The 16,040-nt window shown below is 41.6% G+C and overlaps 2 protein-coding genes across 4 annotated transcripts in view; one reads left to right on the forward strand and one right to left on the reverse strand.

The window, feature by feature from the left end:
- The window catches only part of RB195_007361 (uncharacterized protein), a gene marked incomplete at both ends in the record, with an annotated part of 8,445 nt that extends 1,690 nt beyond the window's left edge, over positions 1-6,755 (reverse strand). The window contains 10 exons of one of the 2 annotated variants that reach the window (XM_064180944.1): positions 238-358; positions 485-578; positions 2,058-2,151; positions 2,502-2,599; positions 2,664-2,804; positions 2,876-2,976; positions 3,057-3,156; positions 3,327-3,398; positions 6,491-6,522; positions 6,724-6,755. In XM_064180944.1, the coding sequence (XP_064037773.1) occupies positions 238-358; positions 485-578; positions 2,058-2,151; positions 2,502-2,599; positions 2,664-2,804; positions 2,876-2,976; positions 3,057-3,156; positions 3,327-3,398; positions 6,491-6,522; positions 6,724-6,755 (885 nt within the window). Of the gene's footprint in view, positions 1-237; positions 359-484; positions 579-2,057; positions 2,152-2,501; positions 2,600-2,663; positions 2,805-2,875; positions 2,977-3,056; positions 3,157-3,326; positions 3,399-6,490; positions 6,523-6,723 lie in introns of those variants that run through there. The other variant, XM_064180943.1, reaches the window with a different exon arrangement.
- An 88-nt stretch (positions 6,756-6,843) lies between these two features.
- On the forward strand, positions 6,844-14,192 carry RB195_007362 (uncharacterized protein; the record flags this gene model as incomplete). 2 transcript variants are annotated; one of them, XM_013451662.2, is made up of 11 exons in its annotated part: positions 6,844-6,864; positions 7,180-7,292; positions 7,355-7,471; positions 9,710-9,845; positions 9,915-10,076; positions 11,507-11,629; positions 11,699-11,773; positions 13,638-13,757; positions 13,821-13,934; positions 14,006-14,099; positions 14,158-14,192. In XM_013451662.2, 11 exons carry the CDS (start codon positions 6,844-6,846, stop codon positions 14,190-14,192), a joined length of 1,110 nt encoding a protein of 369 aa, XP_013307116.2. The 2 variants fall into 2 exon arrangements, with proteins under 2 accessions (XP_013307116.2, XP_064037775.1); XM_064180945.1 differs by having other exon boundaries at positions 9,924-10,076.
- Between the last annotated feature and the right edge of the window lie 1,848 nt (positions 14,193-16,040).

Below are 16,040 nucleotides of genomic sequence, written 5' to 3' on the forward strand. Positions count from 1 at the left end.
CAACCTAATACATTTAGACTAGGGAAGTGGTAGTTTTAGTCACAAATGAATTTCTTTGCGCGAAATAAAAGGAAATTAGTAAGATACGAATAATTCTAGCAACGTGACGGACTCATAACCAATGCGGACATAGTTTAATCCATACGAACTAGAAGAAACTGGTAGATAATTCATCTTCTACATATCATTTTAAAAAATGAGACGGTTATCAAGCTAATGAAAATCTATCAAGGATACCTGTCCATCCAGGCTACTACTTGCGAATCTGCTTCCATCAGCACGATCGTCTATCGCAAGCGATAGTACAGCACTTCGATGACCACAGTAAATCCGCTCAACTTTAGGTCGTTCTCCTCCACTGCAAAAATCAATTTGGAAAAAAGTCAACCAGTCTGGAATAACCTTGAGGATGAAGAATATGATGGAGGAGTGAATTCATCAAAGTCTTCATAAGATGTTGAATGGTTAACAAATCAAACGTTACATCGAATGAAGCTTGATCGTCTTATCATCAGAACCCGTCAAAATTTCATCATCACCGGGGAGGAAAGCCAACGCTCTCACTTTCTTCGAATGCGCTGAAAAATTATGATATGATCACAGTATTCATTTATTTATTTAAAAAAAAAGTCACGACAAGAAGCGCCATTTGACCTATAATTTCGCAGCAAATTGCAAAGCATAAAAAACTCTTGAACATGCAAAATTCGGCTTCGGCGGTGGTCGAAGAGTGTAAAAGGAACTTGTTGCGTTCACAATAATTCTTTACACTTTCTGGTTTTAAAACAGAAAAGTGCGCCAGGAAAAGCCCCGTTAACTCCAAGTTAAGAGCAAAAAAATGTAACACGAAAACGTATGCGTAAACCAAACAGCACGAAGCTGACTTTACTATCTTAATACAATGTTAGCAATTGTATTCGTATTTCTTTATTGTCAGATTACTCAAAGCCAGGCTGCTTTGTTCTCTAAATTACATTGTGGTGGCGTTTTCAACTGACCATCTCTTTGAGTATCCGCGCACAATTTCCAAATTTAGATTTTTGTTCAACAAAATTGCTTGGTGTCTATGATTCGGCGCATTCCATGAATGTTTGTTTCCAACTTGAAGTCATTATTTGAAGCTGTGAAAAATCACATCGAAGATTCCGTCTTTTAGTTAGAGACGCTTTGTCTACGTTGGCTCACTTTTTGTGATCTGCATAAACAATTTCTGTTTCTTCACGTCTAAAAAAGGATCTTAACCCCAATTTAAATGTACAGACTACAACAAGAAAACTGGAGTCATTAACAGTAACATGCCTCGAGGATTTGGCAACTAAGGACCCACTAGTGAAGTTGTGATTCCCCTTCTTAATTTGGCAACTAAGGACCCACTAGTGAAGTTGTGATTCCCCTTCTTATCTCAGTTTTCTTTAGCTGATACAATACCTCATAGACAATCCTAAATTCTAGCAAAGGGAAACTTTCGTCTTCTTCATTGACTGACTTGAAATCATCCACTGCTCTTAAACAAGCTCTTGTTAGGCTCACAGTCAAAAAAGTCCACAGCAAAAATGTTAATGAGAGATAAGATTATTCAGCTGTAGAAAGCTATATTTTGCTCAAGGACAGGCGCTACATCAAATGATAACAGTTAGTAAGCACGCCGTTAAAGAACTCTCGAAGCCGAAACCGAACCAAAAAGAAACCACAGAAAGAGAAGACATCAGCCAGCAAAAAAAATACGGCGGAAAAATAGATAAGTAAAACTCGAAATAGATCAGATAAAAGAAACAAAACCAATATCAATAATAATTAGTATCATTCACTAAAAATAGGTGGTTGAAAAAAGGAAAAATGTATGAAATGAAATACTGCAATGCCCTTAACGAATTTCCAACATACTTGCAGTACTAACAAGAATTTTTCGCCCAACTACGGCAATGCTCCGTTTTAGAACACATTCCTTCTGCAGTCACCTCTATCCTCTTATACAAAGAATAACGGGGATCCAAAGCAGAGTCCCATGGAGAGGGGTGCCATGGTCTGCTTATCAACATAAAACAAAACTCACTGACCTTCAATTGTTGTCTCCGATTTTAATGTTGATGCATCAAAAATATGCAATATTCCTTCGAAAGTTGAGACTGCAAGGCGACGGCTGCTACTGCCCTGAAGTCAACTAAATTTCTAAAATATTACATGAGCCCTAACAAGATCGAGTATTTAATACTAGTATAAACAGCAATAACAACAATTATTCCAATTATTCGTTAATTCTTTAAATTCAAACGGAGGACATATCAGGAAAAGATAGAATAAGCTAATGTTCTCGAAAGTGTCGATTTCTGTCTACACTAAACAAAAGGTAGGTGTAGATGTTAGCATGTTGTCTTCGACAAGAACATAGTATCTGGCACGAAATGGATGGGTGCGAGTAAGCAATAGTCTGAGATAATTTGCGGACCAAAAAGGAAAAAAAAAGTTCTAGAAGCAAAGAAGAAAGGAAGAACCTGACTTACATATGCCAGAGCTCCAACGACCTTCGCAGACGGGAAGGATTCCTGGCGGGAAATCCTACCACTGAGATCAATTTCTTTGATATAACCAGAAAACCCCGCTGAATATGGGAAATGCAGAATCCGAGCATTATACAACAAAAAACTGCAAAAAAATACTCCTACTCGTGATGTACTTTGTCTTGCTTTTTGCGATTCGCACATGCCAGGTTTCCATAACTCCAAAGTCGTGTGGCATAACAACAGGACCCTCGTCGCCAAGAACAATTTCGTAGAACATTGAATCAATGGTTACCACGCAGATACCTGACTTTACAGCAATGCAAAATCCAAATGAAGGAAAAAATCAGAGGAAGAGTGCTCTGGAAGAAACTAACATTTTCCATCGCTAGTGACATCAGCAGATTGCACTGCTGTTCGCCATTCCTGCATCTCAACCTTACTAGTGAGAGTGACAGCTCCGCTAACACTTTCGTCCCTAAAGAATAGAACCGAGGTGATCATCGCCCGCGCAAGAAAACTTGTCTAAAGAACATAAAAAAGAACTGTAACACGCACATTCTCCAGAGCTTTACAGAGTCATGTCCTACAGTAACGAGACCAACAATTCCGTTGCCAGCTCGGAACGACCACACTCCAACTAACCCCCGTGAATGAGCTTAAAAGTTTTAATTGGCACAAAGAGAGGAACAATGTTGGAATAAATGAAAACATAACTTAAAAAAAAAAAACGAAACCACCCTTGAACACTACTACTGAAAATACAATACCAAAAACTACCAAACATCGTTACAAACAACCTTTACAGTCACGAATTGATCAACCAACCATTCTTTTGTTTGCATATCACAGTGTAGTCATCCACTTCTTCTGTATCGACCATTGCAACCATATTTACACCTAAACTCGTCGATAAACAACAGACCGCAGCATGTGTGGAACTTCACCAAATATAAGAAATGCGTAAGAGACTTAAAAAGACCATCGGTACGGCTCTAATACAATAAATTCGTCAAAGATGCATCTCTATACCAGCATGTCTAGACAAATCCAAATCACAAGTGTATGGAAGTCAGCGAAGAATAAACAGACAAACAAAAGATGACAGAAGATATAGCGAACAATGTCAGAGGAAACTCCAAGAAGGAAGGGAGAAAAACGATGATGTACAACTTACGCATGTAATCCTATGCAAAAGGGAAACACAAATTTCAAGAGAAAAAAACAACACAATAAAGGCATATACGCAAATTTAAACGGTAGTAAGAAGTGAGGCACTCAACACTGCTCTAATCGAACTGTACCTTAGAGGGGGCAAAAGTCGTTCCTAGGGCAGAAAAACGTACATTACTATATATGTGATGTGCGCATTGCCGAGAAATTATCTTTCCGGGCATTTTAGGTTCTTCTTCTTGTTGCAAAGGTAGTTGGAGGAGAGGGGAGGGACTCAACATTGCTCTAATCGAACTAAGGTAAGGTGTAGTTGGGGAGGCCACTGAAACGTATTTTAGGATTGTAAGTGTAGTTTGGAGGTGGGCACTCAACCGTAGTGTTATTTCTATTTATATCTTCCTTTTTTCTCTTAGAAACTTTAGCCTGCATGACATAGATCCTATAAGACTAATGTTTACGTTTTAGTTGGCCGACCAACTTAGTTATTTACTTTCAGAAATAGGACCACAATTGAAACCATTGAAAAGAAAGTAACGCGGTAAATATTCAAAGTGCTGAGAAAAACATGGTAATCAAAGTCAGAAAATGTTACTTTGTCGCTGTCAGCTGTGTTCATAACGCCGCGACGGAATCGTCGTTGGCAGCGATGCCACCTTTAGATTGGCCGCGGGGCGCGCCGCCGTCGAAAAAGGTGCGGAACAACGAGTAAGCAGCAACCACGTATAGTCAGGACAAAACGACACGAATCACGGTGCAATTGCGTAAGGGGCTGCGCTCGAAGCGGTGCGGTGGAGCGTAGCGGTTAGGATCGAGTGAGGACCCCTTCTACCACCGTTCATTGTTCGAGATGGTCCCAGCTCGATTCTAACCGCTATCTCCACCGCGCTGCTTTCACCGCAACCGCTTACGCAACTACACCGTGCTTCACGTCATTTTGACCCGACTATAGTTAGAAGTGCAATTTCCACGAGCCTCGCATACAATCTCTACGTTATGCCTCCAATATCCATGCTGACAGGTCGCCTGTTAACGCTAAAGGTGTGACACAAAACAATAAAGTGGACAGCATATTGGTCGAATGCTGATTGAATGTTTTCATTGGAACTTCTTCTTGTAAAGTGGATTTTGGGCTTCCTTTCTTCTTTGCATTTCGCGTGCATTTAAAGGCATCACCCCACGAATCTGTGGTGGTGTGGGTTTCAGGTGGGTCGTAGATTATGGAGAGGAGGATGATTCCGTCCATTTCTTTCTAATTGCCGTGGAAAACGGCCCCGAAAATACGGCTTCGGGCGTTCCGGTGCGCTATTTTCTACAAGAAATTCGATTGGAGTGCGCCAGAGTGCACAAGCCACATCTTCCGGGCCTTTTTTTACGACAATTAGGCAGAGATGGACGGAATCACCCTCCTCTCCGTAACCTACGACCCTGTATAGGCATAACCCACCTGAAACCATCCCAGATTCGTGGTGTGATTCCTTTAACTTACCATATTATAGACATGATGGTAGCAAGCAAAGAGTAAACCAACTCCGTCAGAGCGACTAGAGCTCACATTGGTGACCTACAAAGTCTTCGCTCATTAAAAAAACAGATTTTTCGCAAAACTCTGGTGATTCGAAAATCCATTCGGATACCCCGATGGGCAATTCATTTCATTCGATGAATCGCGGGCGGGGCGGGGCGCAAAGGTGGCGAGGACGTCGTGAGGAACCGCGTTCCGAAGCCATCTGTTTACAGTAATGCGAAGAGAGATGAGTGAAACCACAATTGTATTCATAATCCACGACCCGATATAGGTATACCCCAACGAAAATCCAAATAACATCAGATTCGTGGGGTGATGCTTTTAAGGCACGCATTTTCGATTGCGCAGTTAGGCGAATTCTACAGGCAGATGATTCTGCTGAACCTGGTTTTCCTTATCCTTATTGCAGTTTTTTTAGTTTTTTTTTTATAGTTGGAAACGAGATTTCCACAGGACAACGTAAAGTCAGAACGACATGAGCGCAGTGCAGTTGTGTAAGCGGTTGTGTTTAAAACGGTGCGGTGGAGCGTAGTGGATGGGTGAAATCGAGTGAGGACCCCTGCTATCACCGTTCATTGCTGCAGTTCGCGATGGTCTCACCTCCATTGCGACCGCTCTCTCAACCACGCCGCATCACCCGCTTACGCAGCTACACCGTACTTCATGTCGTTTTGACCTGACCATGTCTTCAATCGGTACAGTTTGTTAATTCGATTTTGATTAGCGCCCTTTTGATTGGTGTAGGTTCTTGTGTTCATCATTTTATGCCCTCAATTACAAGATTGGATTTTTCTCATGAGAAGATTTGTTTCAATATTGTATACTTCCTGGCAGTTTTAACAGTGTGGTTTGGAAAAGCTACACTGTTAAAACTGCCAAGAATTATATAATATTGAAAGAAAGTTGAGAGAGCGGGAGAGACGACGGCCCTTCTTGCTCCTGCTCCTTCGTGAATACGATAGTTCTTGTTCAGATCAGAACTCCCAAATCCAGATTGTGTATCCCCTATGTGCACATTTGTACCCCTGCATACACATTTTCTGGCATAGTTAACACCCATTCAGTGGGCCATCAAGATGACCGTTGACTAAGCGTATTCATGTTTTCTTGTAATGCTAACGAGGTTTAAGTGAAAGTTTATTATTGGCCTGACGTTTCGACAACCTCGTCTTTATCAAAGGCCTGAAAATGGTTCGTGGTCTTTGATGCCATGCCATCCCTCCTCTCTCCTTGCCTAACTTAGATGTTGTTCTAGATATACCATGCAGGACCCTTCAATGGAAAACAAACTGACCAGTCTCACCGACTAGTGTTGCTGGTGAACCACTGCGTTCTTATAGATTGCCACCTGAGCGAATAACATCTAAGCACTGTGCAGTATCCTTAAGTACTGATGTCTGGATAACGTTAAGGAACTCCATGTGGGACAATCTTATAGCTCACAGAGTGTTACGAACGGCATGAAGTTATTGGTAATTGATAAGCACTCATTTTTGTTATTCACGGCTGGATTCCTGACGGACATACCCGTATACCGTTGTTATGCAGCATGACTGCATAACTGAAAACATGGTTATCAGAAGACAATAACACTTTGACTAGGAGGTAGGTTCATTTGTTAATTTTGGAAACAATCATTACTTCACAATGAACACGAGTCAAATTGAAGTGAGTTGTCGATGATGGAAGCTTTAAAGTAATGAATCTAATCTAGTCAAAACGACGTGAAGCTCAAAACAATTGCGTAACGTGTACCTTCGAAACGGAACGGTGGAGAGAGTAGTAGTTAGAATCAAGATGAGATCTAGCTTCATTTGGACTGCAGCGACGAGTGCAACTAACGACAGCTTCATCTCGATCCTATCCATCTGTTAAATTGCCCCACTTCAAGCTCAGCCGCTCACTTAACTGCATCGAGCATCAGGTCGTTTTGACTCGAGTATTGACTAAGAAGCTTCATTAAAAATTACCAAATCTTTCAAGAAAACATCAGAAAATGTTGAAAGTGTCGCTGACGATCCATTCGGTGGCGACATTGAAGGATACATGGATCAGATGATAATGAAAATAATGCATGCTCATTTCACTAAGCCGTGGTAAGTATTCTTCCAAGCTTTCCTTACGCTTTGATAGGAAGCCGGTAGGGATTCCATTGTAGCTTTCCTCATAGTGCACCTGAAGTTGATGCTCGTTTGAGCTTTGAAGAGATCCATGATGTGACGAGAGTAGCTGCCGAATCACTCCTGAAGCACAAAAGCCTCATTAGATTGCCTAGGTAATACATCTTTTTGTTATCATTTCTTTCAATTTTAATATTAGTAACGCAATAGTGAGATAAGGTTGTTTGCTGCAAATAATATCCACTTGTTGTTCGTTACTCAAAGTTTGTTATGGAAGACGTTCTTGCCTTAAGGCGCTTTCTCTTTCATACGTTAGAATTAAACGAACTACATTTGATGAATGGGAAGCTAGAATTCCATTCAGCACATGCGCAGGTTAAGTAAGGTCTTTCTACCAGGTCGCTGAAATCTTTCTACTTCTGAAAAAAAAGTGAATATCAGTATATTGCTATGACTGTTAGAGTTGGATACCAAAGTTAATAGTCAGGTTTAAAATTATTCAAGAAAACATCCTTTTCTTGGAATGAAACTATGCCCATCCATAATCACTCTACTTGAGTATGCTGACAGTATTCGAAGTGATGGTTGAGAATCTTCTTTGCTTTTACACTTTTAAACTGTGTTAGGATGAAAACATAGGATGAAATGATCTTTCGCCTATACTGATAAAGATAAGGGTCTCAAATCAGAACATGTTAACCGCTACTATTTAGACAGCTGTTTTGTTGTGTGTATCGTTTCTGTTTTTTTTTTTAACTTTCCACACAATTCCTGCGCAATTCCTCTGATACTGCTTTTGTAGGAATGCTGTTAGCAATCTTTCAGAAGCGTGAAAGTTCGACCTTCTTTGAATCTCGGCATAATCACTGCAACTTGTCGATTGTCAGTCTGAAGCGTGAGCCAGAACTGTAAACAGTCTCTTTTACGGCTGAAGTTGTTAGCAATCTATCAATGGAAATACTGGTTTCCCATTCCCAGAATACAACTTGATTGCTTATAACTGATTATTTTTTGAATGCCGGCTCACCAGTCTGTTGCTGTTGTACTCAATTCATGTCGTCTCATTTCTTCCTCTTAAAGGGCATAATAGACCCATTTCACCACTTTCTGACTCTGGCTCACCTCAATGAAGACGCTGGACCAGTCTCACCTCTCCCTTTTGCTTGTAGGGACCGGCACAATACTCTGACACCAAGGAATCCGTCTCAGTACTTCCTAGCGTCGGTGGATCCGTCGCACATATTCTCACTGCTTTCTGGTGGCGTAGCATCCAGTCTACGACGCGGTACTCATCTCGTTTTCTTATTCTATGTCGTTCTCTCTTCCCACCGCTTCCTTGTGCTTAAACACCAACCTCGTGCTGCGGACTCTGCTCACTACATTAACCGACGTTAACTATGTGAACCGTTACCGCCGGCCATGGTTGTGACACTCGTATTATGTCATCACATCGTGATAAGCGGATGTCAGTGTGCATCAGCAAGTCGATACATCTGGATAAGACATCGGTACCTTCATAGGAAGAGTAGCTTATCATCTGTCCCAATGTATCTGTCTGTAAATTTTGGTTGGAATCGGCACATTGGCTGAGATTTATTGCACGGAATATATACAATGATCATATTTAGTCTTTGTGCATGTGTGTGTGTGTGTTTATCTGTGTGTCACAAAATTCCACAAAGCAGTGAAACGTGTCCCGGAATTGGCACTCCGACGTGGCAAAATGGTGGAATGGGTTGTACGGGTCAAAAGCGTCGGAGTGATGCGTCAGCGCCAAAAAGCTCGAGAAAAGCTTATACTCTCCACAACGCCAGCCAGACGGCCCCAGAAAGCATTGAGAAGGCTTAAGCGGCCGCGGCTGGTGCGAAGGCTGATTTCTGTACACCTGCTCAATAATTCCGAGCGGTTTTCTTGTAAGGTAAATAAATCATTGTGAACCATTTTGTGGAAGTGGCACTGCATCCACCCAAATGTACGTCTCCGTGTTGTGGTTACCCTCACCATATTTCCCATATTCTCTCTTCAAAGACTGGATATATACATACAAACAGCTGCTTAAATAGCAGGAAGCAGTTTACGTGATTTGAGGTGGCACCCCTATCGTTGTAGCTCGCACTGATCAGACTGTAAGTGCTGAGCACAGCTAGACCACTATTTGAATGGTTCGTTCGACTGATTGTTCTAAGCGTCAAAGACTATTTTCTTGTGATAGCAGCAGAGGTAAGGGAATACACCTTTGAATACTTTCCGAAAACCCAAAATCCGAAAGTTTTCGCAGAAACTTCTAGCAATGATCTGGAAATGTTTTCCTATTTAATTCGCCACATGCACATCACGAGCGTTAGATTCTCTGAACCCATAACCACCACGGCAATAACAAGCTAACTTTACAGTGAGAGTCTTCCAGTCACGGTAGTCGGTGACTTGCACGGGCAACTCACTGACCTAAGAAAGATCATTGACCGATGTGGTGATCCCTCACGGACCACCTACATATTTCTTGGAGATTATGTGGATCGAGGTACCCAGGTGAGATTATTTTCACTACCTTGAAACCTTTCACTATTTTTTCTGCTTCATCATTTTATCAATATTCAGAAGTTTCAGGGACTGGAATTAGCTGTTCTTCTGTTCGCTTACCAAATTCGTTATCCAAATCGTGTCTTTTTGCTAAGGGGTAACCATGAAGACATAAATACGACCAGTACCTATGGATTTTATGATGAGTGCATGATGAAATATGGGAAGCGTGGAGAATTGGTTTGTGTTCATTGCATTGAGCTTACTCATTTTCCAGAGGTTCACTTAAAGGCATCACCCCACGAATCTGAGGAGGTACGGATTCCAGGTAGATTATGGAGAGAGCGGTGATCTCGTCCATTTCTTCCTAATTGCCGTAAAAAACGGCCCGGAAGATACGGCTTCGGGCGTTCCGGCGCGCTATTTTCCACAACGGGTTCGGTTGGAGCACGCCAGCCGCGTGCACACGCCGCTTCTTCCAGGCCGTTTTTACGCCAATTATAACAGCTCGTACATATCTCGTGAAAACTATTCGAACTCGATGCTTTCGCTGTGGGTTCCGCACCGCGTAGAAGCAGTAATACGCTGCCCTGCCGCCGCCAGCGTAACTTTCGGGTCGCTTTTCTGGGTGAAACGATCTTCCCGAGTGAACAACGGTCAACATGGTTCTGGAGAAATCTCAGCGAGCATTCCTTTTTTCTATCGTTTCTCTACAATGAGTTCTTTAGTGAGACGTTTTTGACACCTTCACTGCGACTGCCTTCAAATGCACGTTTGTACAATGGATTAACCTTTTTGATCCCAACATTAGTCCGCACGTTTTGCAAACATTGGTATTAGTGCCATTACCATTTTTTTCTGTTTCTAGCATAAGTTCACACGTTCCACAAACATTATCTTTTATAGCAGCATTGGTGCCACCTCTGCATAAGCTTCGCTCTGTCCTCTTCAGAGTGGACCAATAATCCCACCACTTTCCACTCAACCGCGACTGATACCACTCCGGAAACCTTCCAACTGATTCGATCCGCGTATTAAGAATAAATAGTGCTACCTCAACTTCGGAAGTTCTGAAAACGATGTCAGGAGGAGTGCGTTGTCAGATGAGTAATCAAGTCACCAAGAAGAGAAGAAAGATTGTCCATCTCTACTTACTAATCGCGTGCGTTTGCATGAGAAGCTGAAGTCATGATGCGAACCAAGCAGTTGAAAAGAAAAGAGTCATCAGAAATGAGAGGACATTGCTTTGTTGTGATTGTCCTGTAATGCTTTAAAAGGTCAAACTGTTTCCTTTCCTTCGCTGAAAGAAAGGAGTAAGGGCCTTGCTATCACGAAGAAATGAAAAAACCGCGCAGTTAACAGAAGAGTTTCCCCAATCATCCACAGTAATAATACCGATGCAAAGAAAAGCGTTCGATAGGTTGACACAAATTCCCCCCAAAGCGTTAAAAATTAAAGAGTTCAATCGTGGAGAAAATTATTCCGCTACTGCTGAACCTGAGAATGTACATAAGGAACGGATGAGATGATACATCTCGTTGTTTCATCTCGTTGTTACATCTCATCTGTTACATCTCGGCACTGCCATTGACGCACACATAAATTATCAAATAGTCGTTTTCTAGTGTTTGAGACCGTAAAGAATGTACTCACTTAGAGCACTTATTTAGGTTTATCTCATGCTAATCAATGCCTTTAACCATCTTCCTTTAGCCGCACTTGTTGGTGGCAAAGTATTGTGTATGCATGGAGGGTTGTCTCCTCATATACAAACACTAACAGATATTGAGAAGGTGGGTTTTCCAGAGAATGTAGTTAGATGGAACAGATTCAGCATAGAATCATCAAAGAAGCGTCTGCAGATACCGCGGCCATCGATAATTCCTCCGTACGGAATATTGTGCGACATTGTTTGGTCGGATCCAGATGTCCATCAGGTGAACATTCATTAACGATGTCGGATAACTGGAAGAAACCTTATAGTATTTGTTCAGTTGCGGAACAACTTCCGGAACTGAAACTGTACTGTCAAGTGTAGCAGTTCAAGTAAACTGCTGCTGGTAAATTCCAACATAGAAGAGCAGTCCTTTCTATTATAACTATGTATTCTTTCTTTGTTTATTTATGCTAAGAGAATGATACGACCCATCCGTTAAGGGGATTTTCTGGAGGCCGGTCGTGACGATGATGCCAAAAGAACTTTTGATCGTTGTTTCTCCACTCATTCTAACCTTACTAACTTTAATCGGAGTGTTTTCGGGCAAAGAGTTATCACATTTGAAACCAGGATATGTGATAACCTCTGCATACAAATTTCTACCAAGCCTCAGGAAAATCGAAGAAATGAGCAAACAAATAAAACCTACACTTGAGTGCAAAGCAGTTAAAATATTTGTAGCAGAATGAGATACATGATAGTAACGAGAACATCTCTTTTCAAGCTTTGTCCTCTATTTTGACGCGCACAGCAAAGCAATGAATGGAATAGTCAAGGCCGACATAGGTGTGTGATGAGAGATCTCCATAGCATCTGCACAGTCAGTGGTTCGATATCACCTCCAACCAGCTGAAAATCCTTTCGAGCTCATGCGGTAAACTAGCACAGGACATGACTGCGAGAAAAGGACGCTGACTCCACAGATCGCTTGATCAGCCATTGTAACAACTGTTTGCCTTGATCTCCTTGACTTCCGTTGTTTGTCGATTTGCTTGAACGAGGGCCACCAACTCTTCTATTTGTCTCTACCGTATTGGTTTGTTTTTTCGCTTAGGACACGGAAAGCATAAAATTTTTGTTTGAAATCTGATCATCGAGTTGGCGATCCTTCTGTAATGCGTTTGATATAGTGTTTAGCAGAGTTGGACACGGGTCGGTCCACCGATTGCCATAAAAACGCATCAAATGTCCCCTAATTTTTCTTTTCTTCGCAAATCCAGTGGCGCCTCTTCGATTGGTAACGTAGGTTAGAACTTCAAATCTCGTCCTTCAAGCGGGATACTCCTAGCATCACTCTTCCGACTGAACATTCAATGACGCTCACCGCATTTTCTTCGTGGTTGCGAAGTGCACAGGTTTCTGAAGCATAAGTCAAAGCAGGAAATACGACGATGTTAAGAAGGTGAGCACAAAGCCGGTATTCCTGGTCGCATTCGCCATATCTTTCATGCTCTTATACGCTGCTCAACCCGCTCGTTTTCTCCTGCCGAGCTCAGAGATAAAGCCTTCACGTCGAGCTTCTTCACGTTTATTTCCCGACTCAGATAAACGTAGCTAGTGCTTTAGGATGTGTTCGTTCCGTTGTCCGTAAATGGGATGTCCGAGAACACTCCGTGTCTCATGAACATCGTCTTTTGCAAATCCAGCTGAAGACCGATGCATCCACGTGCATCGTCGAACTTTTCCAGTATTCGTTGCGCTTGGCTGATGCTACAGTTGCTGTTCTCAGATCAATGTCATCAGCGAAGCGCAGATGGTTTAGCTGCCGACCATTAACTTTGATTTCCACTCCAATCCATCCACCCATTATGTTTTCAAGAGTGGAGATATTTTTGAAGAGATCGTCTTCTGTGGCATTTCTCTGTTCACGTCGATTGTGACATTATTGTGAAATGTGGAATGTGGTTGTATAATAATTTTATAACTTTTTCAAAGTTGTTATATATCTCTACTTATCTTTATGCATCGAGTGGGAACACCTTGGTTGTCCAAAGCTTCCATTTGAATTTTCTAAATTCTTGGTGCAACATCTCGCGAACGACCTAGTATATAAGTCTTAATAATCTCAACAATTTTAAATTAAGCCTGGCTGGTCTCTATCATGCCGCGGAATATCATTTTCCTTTGACGAAACAGTAGTCGAGCAATTCTGTCAAAAGCACGGAGTCGATCTTATCGTTCGAGCTCATCAAATCACAGCAGAGGTTGATTTCGATTCAATTAGGTAGTCATTAATACTTGGTTAATTTTTGAACAATCTATTTCAGATGATCCGTGGCGGTCACAGGATGTTTGCAGGAGGTCGGCTGGTGACCATCTTCTCAGCTCCGAATTATCAGAACATGATGAATGACGGCTGTGTGTTAAGGGTGAAGAAAAATGTGAGGCCGGAACCCATTCGTTTTCAGCCGCAATGCAGCAGCAAAGTTATTACCATATTCAGTTCTTTCAGTTCCTAGTGAACTTCATGATTTTCCGTCCAGTTCACCGGCGGCAACAACTGATGTTACCTCGACGTCAGCCGATGCGAAACTATCTTATGAAATGTCAAAATTAAGTAAAATTTCATATCGTTTGCAGACAATACATCTTGAATACACTCAGATCGGAACAGCGTCAGACGAAGAGAGCTACTATGACCATTTCTGGCTGAAGTACGAAAATAGCCGGGCCGCGGAGTCTGAAAGAAAATTTCGAATAGCTTTAAAAACAATATAATTCAACTCCAAATGCTGTGGCGAACTCAGTTTTTTGTAAATCAACGAGCATGGTATTGAAATAGTTGCATAAAATCCATTCGAAAGTTTCATATTCTTCCTTTCTATAGAAAGGTATGAAAGGAAGGTGTTATAAGAACGTGGAAAAAATTACTCAGAAAATAACATGCTTTATAAACTAAAATACACTACGTTCTTTAAGAGTTCTGTTTAGATTTCCAAATTTGAATTCTGTTCTGGAGATTAACGGAGCGCAAAGTTCATATAAATGAAATGAAAACATAAAGGCAAAAAGTGGGATTTTCAAACTTTGCGCTGCTCTACTGTACTGTACGAACGAAGTTCTGTACACATGCAATACAAATCTCACAAAACGTAGGCGTATTCGTGTCTAATCGAGATCTTATTAGCTGTTTTGATAACTTCTTTCCTTGCAACATAGGTTCAAACTACGGACGAACCACAATTTGACACAATAATCAAAATCACACAAACGAGAAAAATAACAAATCAACAATTTCATGTTCTTGCGTGAAACAATTTATGGCTGTTCTGAGCAAATGTGGAAGTTTGAATTGCTGAACACTTTTTCAACTATAACCTCAGACTATGTTGTGTTTTAATTATTGCTTATTTATAAATTATTTTAGGAGCATGAGGTCACTTCGCTCCCTTTCCAATGATATGCAAAGTATTGAAAGCGATATTGAAATGCAGCGTTCAGATGGCTTTAAATAGTTAATACTGTTTAATAATAGCAGAATTAACTATTTAATGCTAAATAAGTTTTTCAGAAGTTAAATGGGTGAACAATTTTTGTTGGCGTTGTATGAGCAAAATGGTGCCGATAATTCCTTCTAGACGTTTACATGACAGGAAGGACGACCAGACAAGGCAGGTCGTTCTGATCGCTTGCCATGAACATCTTCCTCTCTTTTTTCTTCAGTATCGCAGCAACTGAAGGTATTGTCTTTGACGCGGATGACGGCTTCTTATGACGAGATTTGATGCGAGTCCTTTCTGCAGTCCGACAAAAAAAATACATGTAAACATTCTTGTCGACTGGACGGTGCATCTTATTAAAGTCCCTCGAAAGCAGTGGGCAGTTTAGCACTATGCAACATGTGCTTGTTGCCAAAGATCTTTCTAGACGATTGACTTAATGTATTATGGGTTCCGCCACTGTGCTGGAAGAAAACACCTGCAATGTTCAAGTCAGCAAATTTCGGGACTTCCTATAAGAGTCGCAGAAAATCATTTTTAAACCCTACTTCTGCTCCAGAAAATCTCACATTGAAACATTTGCACGTAAAGAGAGCAGGAATTTGGAGAAGGGTAACTGGAAATTATACCTTCCATGCCAACGGCATAGTAGGACGCAATTGCAGACGCGGTTTCTCTCGAGGTGCTTCGGTGGAGCGTAGCGGCTAGGAGCGTGGTGAAACCCCTGCTGGCACCACCCATCGCTGCAGTTTGCGACGGTCCCACCTCGCTTCCAAGCCTCCACCGCGTCGTTTCACAAATGCACCGCAACTACAGTCGGGATTCATGTCGTTGTGACCCGACTATACGCCTTGTTTTGTCAACCTTTTCCGTGATGCCGGGCTCTGTGTGCATAATACACTATGTCGCGCCTGATTTTCAGACGTTTGTGGTATTCTCGCTGGATTCAGGTGATAAATAGAAATGAAAGTGAAAGTGTAAAAAAAGAAAATGATATTGACATCGCGTGAATTTCTGCCCCTGTACCAAAGCTGTAAATGCTATAAG

Source organism: Necator americanus, chromosome I, assembly GCF_031761385.1.
Source record: "Necator americanus strain Aroian chromosome I, whole genome shotgun sequence".
Taxonomy (NCBI): Eukaryota; Metazoa; Nematoda; class Chromadorea; order Rhabditida; family Ancylostomatidae; genus Necator; species Necator americanus.